This window comes from Electrona antarctica, assembly GCF_951216825.1.
Source record: "Electrona antarctica genome assembly, chromosome: 1".
In the NCBI taxonomy this organism is placed as follows: domain Eukaryota; kingdom Metazoa; phylum Chordata; class Actinopteri; order Myctophiformes; family Myctophidae; genus Electrona; species Electrona antarctica.
The window spans coordinates 63630100-63656417 of NC_136806.1; the positions used below are offsets into that span (position 1 = coordinate 63630100).

General features: G+C 44.0%; 2 protein-coding genes across 2 annotated transcripts in view; both read right to left on the minus strand.

Moving 5' to 3' along the window:
• The window catches only part of LOC306927164 (solute carrier organic anion transporter family member 2B1-like), a gene marked incomplete at both ends in the record, with an annotated part of 53291 nt that extends 49979 nt beyond the window's left edge, over nucleotides 1-3312 (minus strand). Inside the window, one exon of the mRNA XM_079506847.1 lies at nucleotides 2965-3312. Within this exon, the coding sequence (XP_079362973.1) occupies nucleotides 2965-3312 (348 nt within the window). The remainder of the gene's footprint in view (nucleotides 1-2964) is intronic.
• Nucleotides 3313-7012: 3700 nt separating this feature from the next.
• The window catches only part of LOC306927173 (contactin-associated protein-like 2), a gene marked incomplete at both ends in the record, with an annotated part of 144694 nt that continues 125388 nt past the window's right edge, over nucleotides 7013-26318 (minus strand). Inside the window, 8 exons of the mRNA XM_079506858.1 lie at nucleotides 7013-7221; nucleotides 8114-8185; nucleotides 11450-11680; nucleotides 13783-13876; nucleotides 15683-15816; nucleotides 18562-18798; nucleotides 21184-21420; nucleotides 24859-25077. Coding sequence (XP_079362984.1) covers nucleotides 7013-7221; nucleotides 8114-8185; nucleotides 11450-11680; nucleotides 13783-13876; nucleotides 15683-15816; nucleotides 18562-18798; nucleotides 21184-21420; nucleotides 24859-25077 — 1433 coding nt within the window. The remainder of the gene's footprint in view (nucleotides 7222-8113; nucleotides 8186-11449; nucleotides 11681-13782; nucleotides 13877-15682; nucleotides 15817-18561; nucleotides 18799-21183; nucleotides 21421-24858; nucleotides 25078-26318) is intronic.

Below are 26318 nucleotides of genomic sequence, written 5' to 3' on the forward strand. Positions count from 1 at the left end.
GCCCACATCACTGTTTTTTTAGGTGTTCGGGTGAATTTCACCAGCGTTTAGTGATAGTGATGAATCCCATTCACCCACAATTGAGACGACTTCTTCTTCTTCTGGACCATTCTCACATGTCCCAGGAATAAGTGGACTAAAGGATAGATTCCCCCCTTTTTTTTGAAGGAATATTTTTAAAATATTATGCACCAATTCTGCCCCTATGATAGGGCCCCCGTGAAATCTATTTTCTTTTCTTTCTTTTTTTTTTCTTTCCTTTTTTTTTTTTAAATTCATGATGAAATATTAGGCTAAATAAGATTACCTCAAGTTGCCATGTATTGCTGTACTTCAATATATTTTGATGAGAAGTGTTTTTTTATGGAATAATTGGGTAAAATATACCGGTGTTTAGTGATGGTGTTCACCAAAAAAATATGTTCTAGGGTTAAAAATAAAGACAAAGATCTGGCATTGGTCCATAAGTATCTACCTCCCTCTAAAAAAAGAGTCTTCATATAAATGCATGAACTGCCCATATTGTTCCAATGTTGAACAGACCAAAACATTTATTGATTTGAAAACACACAAAACTTAACTTAATAAGATCAACAATTTCATTACACCATGTACGTAGTATACAGATTGACCTGTACATGCAACACATGGACCGTCTGGCAGAGCACAAATATGCTATCCGAACAAACAATCTGGTTTACCCTATAGCTTCTTTAAGGATATCCACAATAGTAATGAGCATACCTATTTACACGCACCTCGACAGTGGGTGCAGGGCCAATAAGGCAATTATGGAAGGAGGTACGACACCATTATTTTGGTAAAGAATTACTTTATTGAATAAATAAACGACAACGTTTCGATCTTGACAGATCTTCGTCAGGTCAGTATACAGATGCGCACATGTTTCATCACTTTTATCCAGTTCCCTCAGATTGAGTCCCTCCCCCCCGTTATGTGCCACCCCCACAAAACACAGGTGAGTCCCATTACTCTTGAGGAGCCAGAATTGTGACGGTATACAAAATATACTATATATACACAATTTACATAGAATACATCATAATATTAAAAACATTGCTTAAAAACATTCTTTCACTCTAGTTGAGACTCCAGTACCACATTATCTCATGAGTGTGGACATAGATCAATTGAACATAAACACCATAAGTACAGAATAACTAGTAAGGGTACTGACCTGACGAAGATCTGTCAAGATCAAACGTTGTTTATTTATTCAATAATGTAATTCTTTACCAAAATAATGGTGTGCGGGCCCTACATCCTTCCACAATAGTAATGACACCATTTGACATTTACACAACTTGTGTTATTACCTATGATTATTTGCCCATCAGTGTTGAGAGCTCACACACGCACACACACGTTTGTAGTTCTGGGTGTGTTCACACACTAATGCTGATTGTTTGACTGGCCTGTCTCAGTATATGGACCTGTGTTTGCTTGTTTTTCTTCATACCTGCCCTGATGAAGACTCCTGTGAGTCGAAACATGTTGGCTGTTTTTAACTTTTCTAAATAAAGTACTTTATCCACCCTCTCCTCATTTTTACCTTTTTTAGTGCTCGGATCGCCACCTGTTTTTCTAAAGATCTGGACTGGATCAGTTGTAACAATTGTATTTAAAATAAGTGTTTGGGTCTTCTGATGTCATGTATTGCTATAACAATGTTCTCCTCTTTTAAGTCTGGATAAGTGCCTCCACTGAATGCCTAAATTTAGTAAGTGTGAAGTGTCCCTTCCATTCATCCGTTTGTATTCAACGGTCTTTGTCGCCCAATGTGGACAATGTGGACTCACAATGTGGACTCCCAATGTGGACTCCCAATGTGGACTCACAGTACAACAGGAAAAAGCCCTGGATGGAGTCTACACAAGAATGCTACGAATGGCACTAGGTGTCACATGGACGGACCGCATCAGAAATGTGGACCTCTATGGGGACCTACCACGCGTCGTGGACAAAGTCAGAGAGAAAAGGATGAGGCTGGCAGGGCACTGCGTCAGGCACCCAGAACTTGAGGCAAGTAAATTGACCCTATGGGAGCCAACCCAGGGCAAAGCCAGGAGGGGAAAGAAGCGTACCACCTATGTAGACGTGCTGCGGCACGACAGCTTGGCTGACAACACTGTAGAGCTCAAGAACCTGATGTTGGATAGGAATTTGTGGAGGGCAGCGATCCAGGAATCCCGAGTTGGTGTTGGCTAGACCTCACTCTCGCAGCAAACTGTGGACAAAATGAATCAATACATGTGAAAGTCAATAAATCCTCTCTTCACTCGTTTCAATTAAGAATGAGATATGGAGCTACATTATTATTATTATTTTATTTAAAAAAAAACATTTTAACTGCATATCATGATGTATCATGTGTCGTTGTTAGTTAAAGAAGACAGAAAACGGTTACAGAACAGCCAGCATGGTGGCTCAGTGTGATAGGACGCATCGGTGTCCGCACGCTTTTCCGACCAGTCATTGGTCCGACGACCGGATTAAGGTTAGCGAACAACCAATGCTAGCCTAACTCTTGAGGGAGTAACATGAAACCAACTGGTGCATTTTTATTGTTTAGTTTTTTTTTCCTCGTATGAAAATAAAGAAAAAGTGAAACCACGTCTTTTAGCAGACCTACGCTGCCATCTAGTGGTGGAAAGGACTCATTGCTCACATTTATAAAGCCTATATTTACTCATCATACAACATCAGAACATCTGCAATAGTCTTTATTTACTCACCATACAACATCTGCAATAAAGTCTATATTTACTCATCATACAACATATGCAATATATTTTTATCTGATCGTATCTTGTGTCCACTAATGAGCATGAATTTGTACACAAAGAAAAATAAATCCAACATACTACAGATTCAGCATTCCATGACACATTCATAGTTTGGTGTGAAGGTAAAGTATAGACTCAATAAGGCCCACTGCTGCACCTCGCCTCTGAGGCCCACTGCTGCTCCTCGTCCCTGAGGCCCACTGCTGCAGCTCGCCTCTGAGGCCCAGTGCTGCTCCTCATCCCTGAGGCCCACTGCTGCAGCTCGCCTCTGAGGCCCAGTGCTGCTCCTCATCCCTGAGGCCCACTGCTGCAGCTTGCCTCTGAGGCCCAGTGCTGCTCCTCGTCTCTGAGGCCCACTGCTGCTCCTCGTCTCTGAGGCCCACTGCTGCTCCTCGTCTCTGAGGCCCACTGCTGCTCCTCGCCTCTGAGGCCCACTGCTGCTCCTCGTCCCTGAGGCCCAGTGTTGCTCCTCGTCAGAGTAGCAAGCAGAAGCAACATGCAACATACATAACATGCACTACCTACATGCACTACCACTGCAGTACCTCCACTGCAGTGGACACACACACACACACACACACACACACACACACACACACACACACACACACACACACACACACTTTGCCCAAATTTGGAGTCATACGTCATAGATATGTTATAGTCGACTGTAGATGACTGACTCACAGGCCGATGACTTAAATTTAGTGGGTTTACAAATCTATGAATGAATCTTGAAACTGTAGATAATCCTATGAGATTTGAGATTGAGAAGCAGTTTTCAAATGTGTTGCGCCATTATTTTCGAATCTTGGAAAGTCTGTAGGATGTGTGTGTGTGTGTGTGTGTGTGTGTGTGTGTGTGTGTGTTGTATGTGTAATCAGATTAAATTAATGTTTTATTATGTGTGATGCAACCCAATTTGAAAATGGGCGTAGATTTTAAAACTCCACACAGGCTTATAGTCCATGGAAGACGTCTCCATTATTCTCCCAAAATTCAGAGTTTGTTAGTTTCTGGTTTAGTTTATTTCAGTTTGTGGTTTATTGTTCGCTAGGAGAAGAAAAGCTAATCATTCGTGTGAAGTAAGGAACACCTTTTAATGTTTGTTTAGAGCACTTTAAACAAACATTAAAAGGTGTTCCTTACACTACTACACAGAATAGATTATACACATGACGTCACATTTAGTGCTCTAAACAATCATTAGACTGTTAGGCTGCCATATGGCGCGTCATTCTGAAAGGCAGATGTTGGAGGGGCTAGCGCCCTTAAAAAACACCCGTAGCGTTAAGATATGATATGATAAGATCAGATCAACTTTATTGTCCTGAAGGAAGGTTGACACACAGTGTCTACTGTATCGAACATACAACATTCCAAAATCATGATACATTCCATACAGGACAAATAATAGTGATAAAAATAATACATGTTTCACATAAAACCTAGGTATTAATGAATGCATTTTCGAAGAGCCACTGTAGCCTCCCACAAAGCTACATGTGGGAGGCAGAAGAACGTCTCCTTTCACACGGACAGTATCATAAACTGCCAGGTGAAACAAGCGCTCTCTGTTGGGCCACTCTGTCCCCCTGTTTCTTTCCCCCTATTATTTTCTGTAATTATGTTTTTAACGTATGTTTCTCTGTGTCAACTTCGCACCCATTGTTTGCGTTAGTTTCCGACGTGCTTTTGTTGGTTCAATCACTGTTTTGTTTTGTAGCTCTAGCTCATAACATTTGCTTCAGAGTATGGGTTCAGACTCGGGGCAGCCAATCATGACAGGTCCTCAAAGCCAACCTGAGAGAAAATAGGCCAGGCTTCACCTGGCAAAAAATCAACCGCAACCATTAGTTCATATGAGTTATAGGGGCCGTGGGAAAGAAACTTGTTCCAGATCAGTTAAAAACAGAAAAGCAGCAGTGTCATTTTACATCAATTACAATTGTAAATTGTACATTTTGCATCACAATCATTTTAACCATATTGTATACTTATTTGGCTATTCAAAAGAGTAAGGACAAACCAGTAATTTGAGTTGACAATCATACAAAATACACTACCTTGAGATTAGCTAAATGTCCACCTTACAACTAGTTGAAGTCTTCAACTGAAGATCATGTACCAAATAAAGAAGAAACAAGAATTCATACATTATGAATTAATAACCAGCTGCTGCCGTATATTTCCAGAAGTGTGCTATGAAATGTAAATATCTGTGTCTATCTGTATTTAATGTGTGTGGAAACAACAACGGGATGCGTCCAGAGAGAGAGAGAGAGAGAGAGATGGTGCGATTTCCACAGCACAGCATAGGGACGTTACATTCTCCTCAGACATATTCATATATCTTGATAAAGAGTGTATAAAGTAACCAAAACTGAGTAGCTTACATTTCCATCTACACGGCTCAAATCTCATGTGAAAAAAATACAATTACTTGTATGGCATCAATTTAAAATGTGCATAGCCTATAAGCATGTGACGGTTTTTTTTTCGGTTTAACCGGTACGATCCGGTTTCAACTAGTAAACTGTTTTAATGTATTTAAACCGACCAAACAGTTTTTTTTTGTTTACCGACGGAAGCGGTCGCAACGCTCGCCGCAGTGCTCAACCTTGACTGCTGCTGCTGTAGGCAGTGCTGGCTGCTGGCTGTAGCCTGCAGAGCGGAGCCCAGCACATACATGAGGACCCCCTTTCCACCGGATGGTTCCCAATGGGAACCGGTTCAGTTCTTTTTGGTTCTTAGTCCAAAATTGGTGGGAAAAACTAGACCTATATAAAATAGTTTATAGGATCAATACCAGTAAATTAATACATGATAACCCTTCCATAGTAGTAGCTTTTTCATATTTTCGATTATTTTGCATATTTTCCTACATAATGCCTCATTTGCATATTTAAAAATGTAAAATTTGTAATACAAGAAATCATTGTCTTCGTGTAAGTACTCAATTGGGGAAGTTTCTTGGTGATCTCAATTCATAATTAACGTTCCAATTGTGGAGCTCTGGCTCATGGACTAAGAACCAAAAAGAACTGAACCGGTTCCCATTGGGAACCAACCTGTGGAAAAGGGGCTGAGGTGTCAGGTTTCAAGTGCATGGGGGCAGAGGGATGGTGCTGGGTGGTCCACGCAGTGTTGTTTGTTTACAATGAAGTTTCAATAGTTGTCGCTGTAGTGACTGTACAGCTGTACAATACTTGTCCCTCTCCAGGCTGCATGAACAGCCCTCGAGCGCTCAGTTTTCTGCCCCCTCAATGTTGCAAATCTAGACTATCATACACGTCTCGTCTCTGCACAGTGGTGGCTTTGCTTTGCCTTAGTCAGAACTAAAGTGGGTGTCAGTGAGACGAGATTAACACGATGTACGATTCTTGGTGTCGGTGGCAGCTAGTGGCCAGCTAGTCTCATCCTCCTTACTGCTATCTTCTCTGTTACACTTGGTAATGCCCCGTACAGACGCTTGTTGGTGATGTGCTCGTCCCTGTTGATGTTAAGTACCACACGTAACATTCTGGTGTAGCACCCGTCCAGGGATTTCTGTAGGGCTTGTGTTAGTGTCCAGGATTCACAGCCATAGAGGAAGGACTCCCCGGTAGCAGAGAAGAAACTGATCTTGATGAAAGATCTTGATCTTGAAGAAATTGATCTTGATCAATTGTTTGTAATCATGAGCGCTCACTCTGCCAACCTGGGGAGAGCCCTGGGCTGACCTTCCTTCCTTTAATGCATGAGGAGTCCAAGCCGCCTGTTTTCACCTGACAGGGGGAGTTTCCCCGGTTGGACGAAGCGTGGAAGAAACATGATATTCCAGCCAGTTCCTTAACCTCCATCAGGCGCCCCAGCCGGCCAGTGGCAGGTAGTATAGTAGATTATAGTATAGTACAGTAGACAGTAGTACAGTATAGTACCATATAGACCAGGATTACTGCATGTTTTTGTGACCTACCCGGCTACCCTAGGGGACACTGGGAGAACATGAACTCCACACAGAAAGGCCCTTTCGCCGACCCCACCTCGGGTATGGGCAATGATGAGGAGGAGAGAACACGCCCCCAGCGCCCACAACGTCCCCAGTGGGAATCGAACCCAGGACCTTCTAGCTGTGAGGCGACAGTGCTACCAACCAACTGCCCCCACACTGAGCAGTCTTTCTTTGATTTGTTGACGGGGCCTGGCTTGTCACAGTTGTCTAATTAAATTAACCACTCTTTCTTTGACTCGCTGAGCGCGTCTGGGTTGTCGGTGCAGATGATGGCCGTGTCGGCAGACTGCCCTGGCGAGTCTCCTCCTCCTCCTCTGGCCTTGTTCTCGTTGGTGTGGTAGGTGCCTTTATGACGGAACATGTAGCGAATCAGGAACACCAGAGTGCACAGGATGGTGAAGATCACCACCGCGATGACGCCTGCAGAGGAACGAGGACATGGAAACCAAACATAAGTATGCAAAGCGTGACATGGGGCGGTGGGGGGGGGGGAGTATGGTCTTTCCCCCCCAATGGGCTATATGCATGCACGCCATTTTGGAAAGAACTTGGGCCACTACCCTAATGTACTTCATTCACAGGTGGTACCAATGATACAAATGAAGGCTCTGTTCCATTCTGGTCAAACAGAGTCAGGGTGGTGCTATTGTGGATGTTGGCTCTTGAGTGTTCTTGAGTGAGTTCCAAATGGCTCTGTACATGTGTGTAGCTCTGAAATTGTACAAAGGGTCCATTTGCTTCCATTTGTACACTCTCAGAGTTATGTGGGTCCTTGAAATGAAAAGGTTTGAGAACCACTGGACACTTTAATGGAACAGAGCTTTAATTAGTATCATCCGTAACACCTGTGCATAGACCCCATTGAAAATGCTGTGTTTGTTTGACTTTGTGACCACCTAACGAGCTTGCCTGAGCTAGCCAGAGTAGATCGCTCAACACAACATTACATACAACTAACTGCCAATTAATCAGAAGTGATTTTAGCTGTACAGGCTTGTTTTGGTCAGCTTGGAGATATGTCTACCTTCAGCAGAGCTAGAAAAAGCCGTTCACTCCTTTATTTTCTCTGGTCAAGATTACAATTCGTACATTTCTGATCGCCCTAAACCTACTTTTTGTTTCTCTCAAAAAGGAAAGAAAGTCTTACTTTATAGTTTTGAAGTAGACATAAATATTTACTAAACCTGGTCAAAAGGTGATTGTGTTATTTTCTTCTGCTTTCCTTCATTGTTGTAACTATTTTCATAATTATGTATAAATGTGCTATACAAGTAAAAAACATAATTATCATTACATTATAAGCACACTGTACCTCCAATGACTGCAGAGTTCCTGTTGATGCCGTCAGGAATCACTCTCTCCTCATTGAAGGGGAACTCTGCATCTAGACACACAAAGACATCATTTAGATATACTGGAGTCTCACATAAATACCCCTGGAAAGGGGAGAGATTTTGCAGGGCCAGGCCAACAAGCATACATGAGTCCCATGTACCAATAGTTCGACAAACATGGCCGGTAAAGACTAGCTATAGAGCTCCTTAATATTTTATTGATAAACGAGCACCAGGCCGGTTTCTTATCGAGCCCACTATCATGCATTTTCTATTATTTTGTGGAAAGATGGGAGACAATACAATCTGAACAGAAGTATATTTTACTAGGGTCTTCAAATACAGTACTTTTTAAAATGCTATGCAGATGACACCCAACTACACATATCTGTTTCACCAGACGACCCCAATGCCCTGAGTGATCTCACTTCCTGTCTCAATGACATCCATCTTTGGATGTGTAGTAATTTTTTTAAAGTTAATGAAGGAAAAACTGAGATCCTTCTCACTGGTCCCCAGTCTGAGAGAGAAAAGGTAAAGCTAATGCTTGGATCCCTGGCTGGACATGTCAAAACAGAGGTCACAGACCTGGGTGTGACTTTAGACTCAGACCTAAATTTTAACTCTCACTTTAGTAAGGTCACAAGAACATATTTTTTTCATTTAAGAAACATGGCTAAAATAAGACCTTTTTTAAATCAGAGAGATGCAGAAGTACTTGTACATGCTTTTATCACAAGCCGACTAGACTATTGCAACTCCCTTTTTACAGGATTTAAAAAACTACAAATAATCCAGAATGCGGAAGCTAGAATATTAACAAATACCAGAAGAAGAGATCACATTAGTCCAGTCCTGTCAACACTACATTGGTTACCAGTATCGTTTAGAATAGATTTTAAAGCACTTTGATTTGTTTATAAAGCACTTAATAACCTGACACCTTCGTATATTAAGGATTCCATACATTTTTATGTTCCCACTAGAACACTCAGGTCTTCATCCACTCTTCTATTAAAATTACCAAAAGCTCAACATAAGAACACCGGTGAGGCCGCTTTCTGGGTCTATGGCCCCAAGTTGTGGAACACACTTAGCCTGGCTAATAAGCCAGACTAATATCACACAACACTGTCGCGGTATATCAGTCTGGGCTGGCTCCACTTGGATTTCATTTCCCGGGGAACATTTTCTCTTTGACGCAATTGGTCAGAGCTACTGTCAGTCAAAAGTCTCAAGCATTGAACGTCACTGTACCAAAGCCCGCCTATATTGCATACCGTGTCCCGATTGGTCCGACCTGTTCTCTGCTGTAGGAAAGAGGCGTGCTACTGAGCCTCGCCAGACCGTAATCCGCTGGTAGGCAACTTTTTTTTGCCAACGGCTGATTCGGTCTGGTTTATTAACCAGGCTAGAACACACTACCACTGCACCTTAAAAGGGCGACCTCCCTTGATGTTTTTAAGAGCGAGTTGAAAACTTATTTTTGCAACTTTTTTGGCATTTGTTTAGATTTATCTTGTCTTCATATTCAATGGTCTGATACAAATTTCCTTACCATTTTCTACTTTTGTATTGCCATTTTTATTTGCTAATTTGTATATATTGTGTCTTGTATTGACCTGCTTTTTTTTCGGCATTCCGCTGCTTGTTATTTTTTATGTGAAGCACTTTGGGTTGCATTTTATACAATGAAAGGTGCTATCTCCGCTCGCTCCATTGGCTCCCGGTCGCTGCCCGCACAGAATACAAAACTCTGATGCTGGCATTCAAAGCAACCAAAGGCATGGCCCCCCCATATCTCACAAGTATGATCGTACCCTACAAAACCCTCCCGCTCACTCAGATCAGCCAACGCAGGGAAGCTGGAGGTACCTTCACTAAAAACGCCGGGACAACGCTCCACACGTCCCAAACTCTTCTCCCTTCTTGCTCCAAAACTATGGAATGCACTTCCCATTGCAGTCAGAACTGCAGCCTCACTCCCAATCTTCCGCCGTAGTCTGAAAACCCACCTCTTCAGACTCCACCATGGCCCGTAGCACTTGCCCTAGCCTAGCCCCTTAGATAGCACATTATGTAGACTTAGATAGTATTTTAAACAGACTTATAGCTTGTTATGTAGACAGCTCTAGAATTGCACTTTATGTAGTCATAGCACTTTATAGTACACATGAATAATATATTATATAGTATAGTATGTATAGTTTACATAGATACTCCACTGTTACGTTCTTAGTTTACGCATGATTCATGATAACTACTTTTTATACATGTGATGTATGCCATGCTTTTTGTTATTGCTTAATGTAAGTCGCTCTGGATTAAGAGCGTCTGCTAAATGCCTAAATTGTAAATTGTAAATTATATAAATAAAGTTTATTATTATTATTATTATTATTATTATTATTATTATTATTATTATTATTATTATTATTATTATTATTATTATTATCCGGAGCCGGTTCCATCGTTTTTTTATGAACGGTTCCCCATCAGTAGTCATTTAGCTCCGCTGTGTCAGTGCATGCATGCAAGCAGAGGCTGGGGTGACGTCACCCCACCTACATAAGTGAGTGGTGTCGGGGAGGATACGCCCACTGTTCTGTGAATTCAGCGACCGGTCACCGCCGCGGAGCGAGCGGGACATTATGTCGAAGAGATCTCCAACGTGTGGTTAACAGAGAGGGAAATGACTCTGAGGCTGAGCACGCAAAGTGCAATAAATGCGATGCCATAGTTCCCTGCAAAGGTAGTTGCAACTTGTACCAGTTGCGTGCGCGAGACGCGGACTTGAATTATTCATTTCAAACGGAATTAAACAATAGGCCTGTAGAGTGCGCAAACCATCGGACATTCGATTCAAACAGGTTTCATTTCATTGTCTATCTGTGGGCGTTTACACCTGTCTGTATTATCATTTCTCATTTGAGTAGATAAAAGATAGATAGATAGATAGATAGATAGATAGATAGATAGATAGATAGATAGATAGATAGATAGATAGATAGATAGATAGATAGATAGATAGATAGATAGATAGTCCTTGCCAAAAGCCAAGCAGTCATCAGGATACAAAAAAAGACATATACAGAATACAAACAGATCACACAATACATTGACAACATTTAACAGCTCCTCTCTTGCAGAGAGGGAAGGCTACCAGTCCAGTCATAGTTCCAAGAGGCATTACATTACATTGTATGCACAGAACTGATAAGAGGCCTGCTTATTCATAAGTCCTATACTTATGGGAACAAACTGATCTTGAGGCCCTAGCCCTAGATCTGTGTTGCCGACATGGGGTGCAGTACCTGTGTTGTGCCAGGGGTCCATGGCAGCAGACATAGGTAGGATGGTGAGAGGCGACGCCCCACAGTTTGACTCCACTAGTTTACCCTGGAAGGACGCTCGGGGCGTCGCTACGGGGTCTCTCAGGGCAGACTTGAGGGGCGCTACTCCGTTGAACTGCACTCGAGAAAGACAACCGATGAAGCCTGGAGTGTTGAAACGCTCAATGAGCACTGGGTCCACAGGGCCCGTTTCTGAGAGAGAGAGAGAGAGAGAGAGAGAGAGAGAGAGAGAGAGAGAGAGAGAGAGAGAGAGAGAGAGAAAAAACTAATATCAAAACAGGTTTAGTTAATTGTTTTTTATTGCATAATATTATATCTTTAGGGCAGAATGTTACACAGTGTCGAGGCGCTTTAAAATGGATGGAGCAGAAATTCTATAAATAATGTCCCCATAATCTAAAACTGAGAGAAAAGTGGCTTCAATGATTGTTTTTCTACTGGATGCAGGAAAGCATGATTTATTTCTATAGAGTTTGCTAAGGTCGGTGGATGTAGCACTAGTGAACAACATTAATTTAGTTTTACATGCATTTAAAACCAGTCTAATTCAACCAGAGCAACCGGGATTGCTGGATCGCTGCCCTCCACAAATTCCTATCCAACAACAGGTTCTTGAGCTCTGCAGTGTTGTTAGCCAAGCTGTCACACCGCAGCACGTCTATATAGGTGGTACGCTTCTTTCCCCTCCTGGCTTTGCCCTGGGTTGGCTCCCATAGAGTAAATTTACTTGCCTCAAGTTCTAGGTGCCTGACTCAGTGCCCTGCCAGCCTCATCCTTCTCTCTCTGACTTTGTCCGTGACGCGTGGTAGGTCCCCATATAGGTCCACATTTCTGATGCGGTCCGTCCATGTGACACCTAGTGCCATTCGTAGCATTCTTGTGTAGACTCCATCCAGGGCTTTTTCCTGTTGTACTGTGAGGGTCCATGTCTCGGCCCCATACAGCAGTACTGACTCCACAGTAGCTATGAACAGCCGTCTCTTAATGGGGTGTACTCGCCTTGACTTCCTCGGGACCAGAGTGAACCCCAGTGCCTCCTCTCTGCCATTGATTGCAAGTCTCAGTGCATGATCCATCACTACAACGAACGGGAAGGGGGCGAGAGTGTCACCCTGTAGGACGCCTGCTAGAATCTCAAATTCTTTGGTGTCACCGTCGCAGGTTTGGACCTTGGCTCGAGTCTGGCTGTAGCTTGACTCTATCATCTGGACCAACTTTTCTGGAACCCCGTTGGCACGTAGAAAACTCATGAGTGGATGGTGTCGAAAGCCTTTTGGAAGTCAATAAATGTGATCACCGCTGACAGGTTGCGCTCCCTTACCCCTTCCAATATCCTCCTCAGTGCCAGTATCTTCCCGACTGTTGTTCGTTCCGGGCGGAAGCCGTTCTGTGAGGGTCCAAGATGATTGAGGATCATCCTGTTAGCGGTCTTGACAACTTGTGAGCTCAGGCTGATGCCACGGTAGTTGTCCGTCTTGGTGGGGTCACCTGACTTTGGTACTGGAACGATGTTCATTGTGCGCCATAGCTCCGGCTGCTCTCCAGATATGTGTGCATTGGTGATTAAATCTAGCACCACCTCGTCTATGGGCACGTATTTCAGAACCTCTGGTGTCAATCCATCCTCCCCACAGCTTTTGCCGCACTTGATCGTAGCCTTGGCCTTCTGGTACTCATCCATGGTGAATGGTCCATCTGGAATGGGATGGTCATGGAAGACAGGGGCTATCGGAACATCCTCATCCTCGGTTGCAGGCGGGTTACCTAGGAGTGTTTTGAAGTGCTGGTACCATGCTTCAACCCGTTCCATTTTCTCCTTGGATCTTGGAAGTCTGAGAGGAGTTTCAGCCAGAGATGTCATTGATGAGCTTCCAGCTCATGCCATGCTTCTGGTAAACATGAGCCTCCTCGATCTCCTTGATCTTCTGGGTCAGCTCCTGTTGTTCCAGTGTTGCGTAGACTTGGTAGAGCTCCTCCTTCCTCCGCCTGTATTCCTCCTTCAGACCCTCTCCTTTTCGATCAGCGACAACGTCCCTGTGTGCTGCTCTCAGCTCCTCCCTGGCTTTGATGATTCTGGGGTCAAGACATCTGTCTTTCCTCCTTGCTGGAGACATGTCTCAGCTGCTGCATTGTTTGCTTCAGTATATGACATCAGTAAACTTGTTGGCGTCACATTCAGAGTCTGTGTGAAACATGTTTGTGTTTAAAGGTTGTGAGTCAAAGATACTATTTTTTTGGCTCACTGTGAGCGTTCAGGTGGAACATGTCTACTAACTAATGCAGCGGTTACTCACCTGCCACTCTCCCCAGGAACAGAGACTTGATCAGGTTGAACTGTGAGTCTGAGGAGTCTGGTAGAAAATACACCACTGGAGGATAATGATCCAACTGAGAGAGAGACATAGGGGGGGAGAGAGAGAGAGAGAGAGAGAGAGAGAGAGAGAGAGAGATTAACACAATGCACGCGAACGGCTCCCGCAGTCTGATTAGCCCTGACGCTACGCTGATAGCATTGGACGACCAAACCTTTTCCAAGGCCGACAGCAAATGTTCTCTTATAGCGAGAAGCACACCGCATACCTCAAAAGAAAGCTTAATTTGTCCACTCTAATTTAAAAAATAATATTTTACCATCTTCCATTCTGGAGATATTTACCGTACGCACGCACGCACGCACGCACGCACGCACGCACGCACGCACGCATGCATGCACGCACGCACGCACACACACACACACTGATTAACCTTACATTTGGTTTAGTTGGTCCAACCTAATAAATCCATTTAAATCTGATGCAGAATCTACAAATAAAAATCCTAATAGTTTTCTGAAAAACGTATTATGTCAAGGACCCCGCACAATTTTGTTGTGAGCTTGTAGATCAGCTATTTTAACCATTATGTACAACTTGTAAAGTTTTTATTTTTTTGTATTTTTAAAACATTTTAAAGTGCTTAGGTTATATGTTGCGCATGTGGTACATTACGCTGATCTGTTCATTATTTTCTGTATCATTATCGGGGTGTGCACCTAACGTGCACACCCTGTGCAGTTCTCAGAGGAGCAACTGGACATGTGGCTTGGTGCACACGGCGGACGTACGTCTCTACTCTACCACAACGTTACTATAGCCAGCATGAGACAGATACAATGACCTATACTCACCTAATGAGACAGATACAATGACCTATACTCACCTAATGAGACAGATACAATGACCTATACTCACCTAATGAGACAGATACAATGACCTATACTCACCTAATGAGACAGATACAATGACCTATAATCACCTAATGAGACAGATACAATGACCTATACTCACCTAATGAGACAGATACAATGACCTATACTCACCTAATGAGACAGATACAATGACCTATACTCACCTAATGAGACAGATACAATGAACTATATCCACCTAATGAGACAGATACAATGAACTATATCCATTTAATGAGACAGATACAATGACCTATACTCACCTAATGAGACAGATACAATGACCTATACTCACCTAATGAGACAGATACAATGACCTATACTCACCTAATGAGACAGATACAATATGACCTATACTCACCTAATGAGACATATACAATGAACTATACTCACCTAATGAGACAGATACAATGACCTATACTCACCTAATGAGACAGATACAATGACCTATACTCACCTAATGAGACAGATACAATGAACTATATCCATTTAATGAGACATACAATGACCTATACTCACCTAATGAGACAGATACAATAAACTATACTCACTTAATGAGACAGATACAATGAACTATACTCACTTAATGAGACAGATACAATGACCTATAATCACCTAATGAGACAGATACAATGACCTATACTCACCTAATGAGACAGATACAATGACCTATACTCACCTAATGAGACAGATACAATGACCTATACTCACCTAATGAGACAGATACAATGAACTATACTCACCTAATGAGACAGATACAATGACCTATACTCACCTAATGAGACAGATACAATGAACTATATCCACCTAATGAGACAGATACAATTAACTATATCCACCTAATGAGACAGATACAATGAACTATACTCACCTAATGTCGCGGAAGTTCCATGTTTAACGTACTTCCGTGTGCGTGCGTGCGTGCGTGCGTGCGTGCGTGCGTGCGTGCGTGCGTGCGTGCGTGCGTGTACCTGTATGGTGATGGTCTTGTTGACTCTGGTCATGTTGAAGCTGTGTGTTTGTCCGTTGCCGTGGTTACGCTGGTCCACGGCGATAGAGAAGGGCTCCTTCAGGCCTCCAAGGTCATAGGTCACCTGCAACGACCCTGAGGAAGGAAAGGTCAGAGGTCATAGTTCACCTGTAATGACCCTGAGGAAGGAAGGTCAAACAGTCTGGGGTCATCACCATGCTGGCTTGTGGTGGACATTTTCGTCAGAATTCAATGTTTTGCCAACGGACATACAACATGAGTGGACAATACTATTACTGTAAAAACACAAAGAGCTAGCCCTGAGAGAGCAACTGAGAGAGTGTAACAAATGGAACCAAATGGACCCTTATACGGGTTCCATTTGTTACACTCTCAGAGTCAAGGGGTTCCCAATATTTTTTCCAATCCGATATTTATACATTTTTATAGAACACTTCCGGCCCGCGGTGCAATTTTGACCTGCCCGCCAATCCAATGTGCTTCATGTCTTGATTGTCACGTATCCAACACACTTTAAACTGAGCAGATTGGACCTTCCATTCCAGAGATAACAGCCAAAACGTCTTGAAAACGTCTTTAGTTTAACCCATTTTGGACTGAGGTCGATTATAAAAAAAGGCTTTCTAAATCCTGACATTTTTCTGAAAAAGCCTATGTTTCTATGTCAGTGGTGCTCAAGGACCCCCAGAATTATCTATTGGGCCCCCCCACTCACCTAATGTCGCGGAAGTTCCATGTTTAACGTACTTCCGTGTGTGTGTGTGTGTGGTGTGCGTGCGTGCGCGTGCGTGCATGGGTGCGTGCATGGGTGCGTGCGTGTGTGCGTGCGTTTGTGCGTGCGTGCGTGCGTGCATGCACCTGTGCGTGCACCTGTATGGTGACTCTGGTCATGTTGACCAGTCACCTCACAGACACTAGTGTTAACCGCTCGAGCACTGTTTCGATAATAGCAAAATAACAGATCTACAAGCTCAATCCAACTGCTGCTTTGCAGCATTTTGTGAGATTGGTTTGGTCTTCAACCAGAAAAAAATTTGACAGGCAGAATTGTGAGCGTAAACGTTGCATAATGCATACTGTACTGTAGCAAACGGCTTGTTTGTGCTGGAAAATGAGGCCTATTGGGAAACATGGATAGTGTTGATAAAAGATGAAAGAAAAATGTCTTAAAAAAAAAAGAAGCAAGAACCCCAAAGGAGATAAAGGCTCTGCATTGTTCCTGTAATTACTAGAACATAATATATCTGTTATGCAGTGTGTGTGTGCGTGCGTGCACTTAAAGGGATATTTCAAGTTCATACATTTTTAGGAAATATAATAGTCAATGTAGAGTTGGCCGAATGGCCCAGGCTCCAAGAATCGACAGTCCAAGAATGTAGACCTTTTTTTTGTATTTATTTACCTCCAAAACTAATGAACAGCCCATATAGGAATTTGTCACAGTCAAGGTCTGAGGCAAAACATAATACTTCAAAATAATACTGGACAAAATACACTTTCAAAAACCGACAGTAAGACATAAACACTTGATAACTAAACAAAGACAAAAACAACAAAGCAAGAACTAAAGAAACTGAAAACAGCTAGCTATGCCTTCCCTGAAGACCCTGGCAGCTCTCTGTTGTCTCTTTGCTGTCTCAAGCCAAGTGAGCAATTCTCCCCCCTCAACATTTCCAGCCTCTCTTATATACCAGGTGAGACCCACCCACAATGATTAGTAATTGGACAATCTACTCAAACAAGGTAAACCATGACCCATGAGATAGACTAACTATAAAATTACACATTTTATAGTTTAGACTGACTGTTTTCCAAGGCAACACGAGTATTATGATGCTACACATAGCCACACCTCCAAGGAGCTTGATGACAGTCAATTAATGGAAGCAGCTGTACAGTGTGCGTTTGTAATGTTCAGTTTTACATTGTGGAGTCTTCTAGTGTCTATAGGGCACGTGTTGCCCTGTGACATCAAATAAACTTTAAAGTTATTGAAAAAAGGCAGCCTCTTCGCGCATTGGAAGGACAATATCAGTCAACAGAGCCAATGACGGGTGTTTTTGATGAATCTAGCATGGTTAAAATAGAGTTTGAAGTTACAATGGGTTACCGCTGGCCATGATTCACACTGGCCTTGATTCTTCCGCACCCAAACCCGCAACTGTATCCAATGCTTTCACAGTGCAGCAATCCGTATCGGAGTACCCTTCATTCAACTGTATTCAATGCTTTAATTCACATTACACCGATGATTTCTTTTGTGTTTTTGGGGCTCCCATAATGTGTTTTCTATCCCCACAAATAACCAATTTTGAACAATCAGGCTTTCATATCATATGGGTGCTTTAATGGAAATTGCTCTCAGGAACAGCTCAACTGATTTTGTCCTCATTGTGATGTCATCAATGTCACCCTACTTTGTATAATTCCTCCTCTTCTTCAGTCTTCAGTTCCAAATTTGCATTTCCACTTTGTTTACAATGTCCGCCATTTTTGATTTTCCAAGCTGGCATGGAATGGAAACAGGCCTGGTTTTATATAGCATCAGTATTATAATGACTCAAATATTAAATAATCTGCATATCAGCGCCCCCACCATCTAAAACTGCCAAGCAGCTAAAACAAGCAGCTAAAACTGCTTTCAAAGTCCAGAAAGAAATGACAAGACTGGTTATATCAGAATGGTGATTGAGGCTCAAACCATTAGAAATAAGTTTGAGGGACATTGACAATATGATATTAAATATTAAAAACAGTTTTAAAATGCATGTTATTTCTGCTTTAAAATAACAGTTAAAAGTGGTTAAAAGCTATAAAGTGACACACATGCGTCCTCAGGTCTAAATGGGTTTAACTTACCATTCTCTGTCAGAACCACAGCCAGGTAGTCCGGGGTCTTGGAGCTGACGTACATCAGAACAGCGGGCGTACTGGACGTACTGAAGCTAAACGCCACCTCCTCCTTGGTCAGGTTCACTTCCTGTGGGCCGAGGGGCGGGACCGCCGGCATCCTCGAGTCTGTATTGGCCGCTGCCGTAGCTTCAGACAGGAAGTCGTACTTGACCAGCGTTCCCGCCTCGAAGAACCCGCCGACATCTGAATGAGAGGGAAACAATGCACGTACGCACGCAGACACACACACACACACACACACACACACACACACACACACACACACACGCACACAGGAAACCATGTTTTAGAACTTTTGGGAGTGTTTTTGAAAGTGTACGTGCGTGAGTGCCAGTGTGTGAGAGAGAGCGAGAGAGAGAGAGAGAGAGAGAGAGAGAGAGAGAGAGAGAGAGAGAGAGAGAGAGCGAGAGAGAGCATCATTCATACTGTACTGATTGAAAGCATTCAGAGGTATAATATCAAGTCACGTGCGTGCGTGCGTGTGTGCGGTATAGTGTCGATGGAGCAGAGTGCAAATATAAATACAAAGGAAACAAAACTGCAGGTATGCCGAAGAAGAACACGAGGTGAGGAAGTTTAAATAAGAAAGGAGGAGGGAGAACATCTTTGGTTGTGTGTCTGATGATGATTTTTGTTTTTCCCCACAATTTTGTAAACCCTTCTTTCACCCGGTGACAATTGTCTAAGCTGTAACCCTGGGTGCTACTCTCATCACTCTGCCAACCTGGGGAGAGCCCCAAACTGAGCTCATGCTTCCTTCAATGCCTGAGGAGTGAGCACTGCAGGCCGCTGCTTTTCACCTGCCAGGGGGGAGCTTCCCCGGTCGGACGTAGTGAGTGCATGGAAAGAACGAAAGAATGTTATTCCAACCAGTTCCTTTCCCCTCCATCAGGCGCCCCGGCTGACCAGGGGCACCCATGATGTCTCAGTATAGAGACCAGGATTACTGCATGTTTTGTTTTGTGATGGTACCTACCCTAGGGGACACAGGGAGAACATGCAAACTCCTCACAGAAAGGCCCTTTCGCCAACCCCACCTCGGGTATGGGGCAATGATGACGCGGAGGAGAGAACACGCCCGCAGCGCCCACAGCGTCCCCAGCGGGAATCGAACCCGCTCCCTTCTGTAAGGCGACAGTGCTATACCGCCTGCACCACTGTTCCCCTTTGTATCGTATGTCTTGTACCGCATGTCCCGTTGATGCATTGAATGCACAAGACCGCAATGGAAACAACAAGCCATCAAGGGTTATCATTTCCCGCGCAACTGTACGTTGCTCTGTTGTTTGCATGCAGCCATTGTTGATACGGTATTCAATCAATGGAAACATGATTATATTCTGGCCGCGTCGTTATGGAGTTACGAAGTGACATCTCTCATCTGCACCAATTCCACCAAATGAAAGCGCTCGATCCCCCCTCACTCGGACAAGACTCATGACAGCTGTGATATGTCCCTGTCCCCCCCCCCCCTCTCTCTCTCTCTCTCTCTCTCTCTCTCTCTCTCTCTCTCTCTCTCTCTCTTAGTATTCAGATAATGTTTCTCCCAGTCGGGGAGAATTGGCGGATAAGCATAATATCACTCCCTCGTCGATATACCTTTCATGGCGAAGCCCCGACAATCTAAAAGCAGCACAAAGCCACTCAGTGAAGGATGCAGGCGAGAGAAAATCATCCAATAAAACCTTCACTCATGCAGCTAAATCCTCCCGTCCTGATCCAGCTGCCATTTGGCTGTGAATTTTTAACATGATGCATAAAAGGGAACTTTACATAACAATTATGTTGTTCTGCCAGAAGCGCTGAATGTCAACCTAAAATTCCACACAACTCCAACACATGTGAATTCGAAGCCCAATGAGTAGTTTGGTTGGTTTAAAAAAAAGAATGATAATGAAATCCCGTCCAGGCAAAGTGTTTTCAACAGATAACAGAAATCAAAATAATCACAATCAAATGCCTCCAGCTAAAGTAAGATTTAACTCACAATACATGCGGATGACGTCAACACTATAATGCTGATGACGTCAACTCTCACACTAATGGAGGGGAAAGGAACTGGTCGGAATAACGTGTTCCTTCCACGCGCTAAGTCCAACCGGGGAAACTCCCTCTGTCAGGTGAAAAGAAGCGGCTTGGACTCCTCATGCATCAAAGGAAGCACAAGATATCGCGCGCACGCATCCGCCTGGGCGAGCGCTGGCGCTTTGGCATGGGGGGGGGGGTCAGATCAACATGTGGATGGAACTCTGTACTGGCCATATATGGAGCTTGTCTTGAGAGTACATGCAGGGTTTGATGAGGTCAGATCGACATGAGGAATGTCAGAACAGGTCAGCTCCATATATGGAGATCTAAGGGTGGCAGCGGGTGCAGTGTCTCGAGTGTACAGGGTTTGATGAGGTCGGATGAGGTCAGATCAACATATGGAATGAATTCTGTATTGGCCATATATGGAGCGTGTCACAAGCGGTGACGGACAGACGGATGGATGGACTGACTGACAGGTTTTGCAGGTTTTCATAGTAAACTGCGACCTATGGTCACAATAAATAACGTATAAATAACCTCGGGTACAGACGGCTCCATCGTAGGCCGTCTCCGTGCAGTCACAGGCGTATCCGTTGTACTTCTCCACACACTTCCCTCCGTTGCGGCAGTACATCCCATAGCTGGTGCAGTGACCCTGGCAGCCCGGCTTGACCCCCGGCGTCACCTTCGCCCTCTCCTCCAGGTCAAGGGTCACGCCGTTCAGCCGCAGAGCGCGGATACAACCCAGGAAGCCCCGCTGGCCGCCCGCCGCACCTAGAGAGAGAGAGAGAGAGAGAGAGAGAGAGAGAGGGTAAAAGTATCAAAACTTTCAATCTAGAAACTCTATTATACAAGTTCAAAATGTACTTAGTACTATAGTACTTATAGTATGAACGTTTTCGCATCAAAATGCACTTAAAGAACGAAAAGTAAAAGTACACACATTATGCAGAATATCTCATTTCAAGTTTTCAAATGTTTAAACATCTTTTGAAAATAGGCAATCTACAATTGGCTATTATTTGGCCTGGATCACAAAGCACTGGACTGGATCACTAAGCACTGGACTGGATCACTAAGCACTGGACTGGATCACTAAGCACTGGACTGGATCACTAAGCACTGGACTGGATCACTAAGCACTGGACTCGATCACTAAGCATAGCACTGGACTGGATCACAAAGCACTGGACCGGATCACTAAGCACTGGACCGGATCACTAAGCACTGGACTGGATCACTAAGCACTGGACCGGATCACTAAGCACTGGACCGGATCACTAAGCACTGGACTGGGTCACAACATAATACCTACTGTCATGGCAGGTGAGTGCGGCAGGTTTCCCTGTGTGACATGGCGCACGCATGCACGCACGCACGCACGCACGCACGCACGCACGCACGCAGGGGAAGAAGGCGACGTCAGGCCCATGCATGACGGAAGAAACAATAGAAAGAAAGAAAGAAAGAAAGAAAAAAGAAAGAAAGAAAGACAACCAACAGAGTTAAGTATACAAACATGCAAAGACAGGAAACACAGAATGAGAAATAAAAGGTAGAGTTTTCATTCATAAATAAATGAACGGAACCAGCAAACAGCTGGCGGCGGGATCTCCAGGCAGACACCAAGAGGCTGGGATGCACCTGGTCGCAGATAGAAAATAATGCCAGTGACCGAGAACTCTGGAGGACCCTTGTCGACGGCCTATACCCCAGTAGGGGTGTCAGGCGTAAGTAAGTAATACATGGAGATTTATACAAGAAACCAAAAAGCATGGCTGGACTGATAGCCGTCGGATGATGAAACATTTATCATGCAGCAAATTGTGGACAAAACAGAAATCATCAGGTTCATGAACTATTTTTCAATAGCTAAAGTATAACATAATGCTTAGTTAAAACACAAAAAGGGGTTCCCGCCCAGAATGGGTTAAGTTATAACCACCTTATGATTGCAGTTTGCACACACGGTTGGTCATTGATTCGCGTGCATCCTCGCTTGTTATTGAAACACCCGGTAGCACTGTAGTGTGTGGCATTGTAGTGAGCACCTAGCCTGTTCTTTCACTACCAACGCCTCCATGATTATCGCTCGACTGCCTTGAGAAACTGGGGAGGTTTTCCACCGTGAATTGCATTGTTTAACTCCCGTCCGGTATAGCAGCTGGTCCAATCGAGCGATAATCATATGGAGGCGTTGGTAGTGAAACTTAAAGGAGGGTCGGACACGACTGCCTTTGATAGCACAGTCTAGAACAGATGAGATGATACAGAAACACCGCCCCGAAGTCAAGTGTTTGCATTGGCACGCCTGTATGGGTAACTTTTGTGAGAGACAAATACATCCTCTCAAATCTCTAATTGACAAACATATAAGCAAGTGTTCCGCAGCGCTGTCTAATTTAAAGCAAGCGAACCGAACATAAGCACTTATATTGTCGATTACGGCTGCCTTCCCTGTCAACAAAATAATTCCATTCCATCCTATTGCGTGGTGTAATCAACTTTCGATTTAGAACTTCCATATTATTTAATTTCATCTTTTGGACGCTGCCATGATGGAGACACTTCCAACTTCAGTGGTAAATTAAATCTGTGCTACTTTTAAGTCAGAATAGCAGGGGGACATCGAATCGAGCACAACAGACTTATAATTGTGCACGGTGTTGCGTGCACATATACAAGCTCACAGCATGTAGCATTCGTGACGCACTGCGAGCTTGCAGATCTGCTATTTACAGCAGTGCGCACGAGTCACGACGCCGGCACGCCAACACGTGGGTGTGGTGGCCGTGTCGGGTTACATTCAGCAGCGCGTGGTGTCACTCACACCGTGGCCATGGCTACATAAACCCCCACCCCTCCTTTTAAATGTTTTTGCAGATTCGCACTTATCTCATAAATTGCCATGAAGTCCTCAAGATGGAAATCCGTCCCCAGGACAGAGAACTTTAAGCCCTGAGTACAGTAATCAAAATGTACTTGAGTAATAGTACAAATGTGTAGGCTACTTAAAGTACCAAAAGTAGAAAGTACTTATTATGCAGAATGTTCCATATCACAAAAAGATATTTTGAAAATAGCAGATCTACAAGCTCACAATGTGTCGTGATGTAACGCATTGTGAGCTTGTACAATGTGAGCTTCAAATGGGCAAAACATAAATGTAATCAAATAAATGTAGTGGAGTAAAAGTACACATTTTGGACCTGAAATGTATAGTGGAGTAAAGTAAAATTATTGGAATTTGGAAATTCTCAAGTAAAGTCCAAATACCTGAAAATTGTATATTTAAGTAGGCTACAATACTTAAGTAAATGTACTTAGTTACTTTCTACCACAGGTTGTAGCAGGGGATGGATCATCGATGGATGAGTTATAAAATGAACTGCTTTGATGTTGGAAATAATGTTCAGGCTCTTCTCTTGCAACATGCCTCGGCAAATCCTCGTAAAGTCATATCAGCCATCGATCAAAGATGCATTCAGCACAAACACATAAATAAATATTCCCAGTTGAGCTTCTTTAGTCAAGGCACTAAATTACTTCATTTTGTCGCTTTAGTTGACGGTATAAATTTCTCCCCCAAGCGGCATTCAGCGCAGCGCGCACACTGGAGACTGCTGTCTCCATGCACAGTTAATGTTTTTTATATTTTTGAGTGGTGTAAACCACTCCTACAACTGGCTTTGTTGTGCAGAAAAAATGAGCATGGTTGCTATGTTCACCCTGTTCACCCGGGTGTGATTTCATACAACTGGCTTTGTTTGTGCAGAAAAAATGAGCATGGTTGCTATGTTCACCCTGTTCATCCGGGTGTGATTTCAATACGTCAGACATGATTTCATTACGTCAGACAGGCTAAGACCTTACACCACTCAGTTCACACGGGTGTGATTTTTTTATATTCACACAACGGCGGTACTAAAGGGCAGAGAGAGAGAGAGACAGCAACATGGCGCGCACGCACGCACGCACACACACACACACACACACACACACACACACACACACACACACACACACACACACACACACACACACACACACACACAGCGACATGGTGCATTTATTGTAAGATGACAACAAAACTCTGTGTGTGTGTGTGAGTGTGTGTGTGTGTGTGTGTGTGTGTGTGTGTGTGTGTGTGTGTGTGTGTGTGTGTGCACATGCATGGGTGTGTGCGTGCGTGTGTACGTGCACGTGTCTTACCCACATAGAGCTGACTGAACAGCTCTAGGCGAGTGTGTCCGTGCGGGGGCGCGGGGCGAGTCACCCGGTTGGTCAGGTCCAGCTGAAGGACCGCCTCCTTCACGTTGCGCTCGGCCGTCACGCGATGCCATTGGTCATCGTTCAGGGGCGAAGCCGAGATGACGGACAGCTCAACGGGCCCGTTTCCAACATCAAACGAGAAGGATACGACAGTTGGAGCTGGAGAGAGAGACATAGGGAGAGAGAGAGAGATAGATAGAGAGAGAGAGACAGACATACATAGGGAGAGAGAGAGAGAGAGAGAGAGACATAGGGAGAGAGAGAGAGAGAGACATAGGGAGAGAGAGAGAGAGAGAGAGAGAGAGAGAGAGAGAGAGAGAGAGAGAGAGAGAGACATACATACATAGGGGGAGAGAGAGAGAGAGAGAGAGAGAGAGAGAAAGAGAGAGAGAGAGACATAGGGAGAGAGAGAGAGAGAGAGACAGGGAGAGAGAGAGAGAGACATAGGGAGAGAGAGAGAGAGAGAGAGAGAGAGAGAGACATAGGGAGAGAGAGAGAGAGAGAGACATAGGGAGAGAGAGAGACATAGGGAGAGAGAGAGAGAGATTTGATTTTAAAGAGTCCTTTATTGAGCACTGCTGGGTGATACAAACCATTACATACCCTCAACTACAAGTCTAACTTAGGTTTGAGCAAAAAAAGGAACAGGTTACAGTAAAACAGCCATCTTCCAAAGAAAAACAATCAGAAAGAGAAAAACAGCTCATCATGATCTCCCACTGTGCACAGAACTCCCTCAATTGCCCACTTTACACAGAACGCATCAAGATTGTCCACCATCTTATAATAAGAGTGTTCTACTCTGAGCCGTGCTTTAATAAGTCCAGTCATTATGAGCACCGGGTCCACACAGCCCACCTCCTGCGCCCGGTTCCTTCGGCTCAGCCAAATGGCTAGTTTTGCAGTTGCAGATAATACATTGATTAGTGAATGAACATGTTTTTTTGCCACTGTGTATTTTGGCCCGAAAATGAAAAACTGAGACGAGAACATCTCCCCCAACCCCATAAACCAGCCTCTCAAAAGGTCAAACACTCCTAGCAACCTGGGACACTGGACAAAAAGATGAAAAATTGTTTCTGTCTGGGGACAGAAGAGACAACCCTCCCTGTGATTAGGATCAATGTGTGCCTTGTATCTGTTCGTAGCTATCGCCCCGTGTACTATCCTCCATTGGAGGTCAACCGACCGTTTGTCAACGGGTGGCTTGTACAGGCACCGCCAACAGCCTTTCGGGGAGGAGCCTGGGCCAAAGTCCACCTCGATGCTCTCATGGCGTGCAGAGACTGCCAGTGCCTCACCTTCACGCACAGAATATAACTCGCATTCTTGTGCAAGGCCTCCAGCCAGCCGAGCTGTGGGGTAGCGAACGAGAGGAAGCCGCCTTCCTCCTCCTGCCA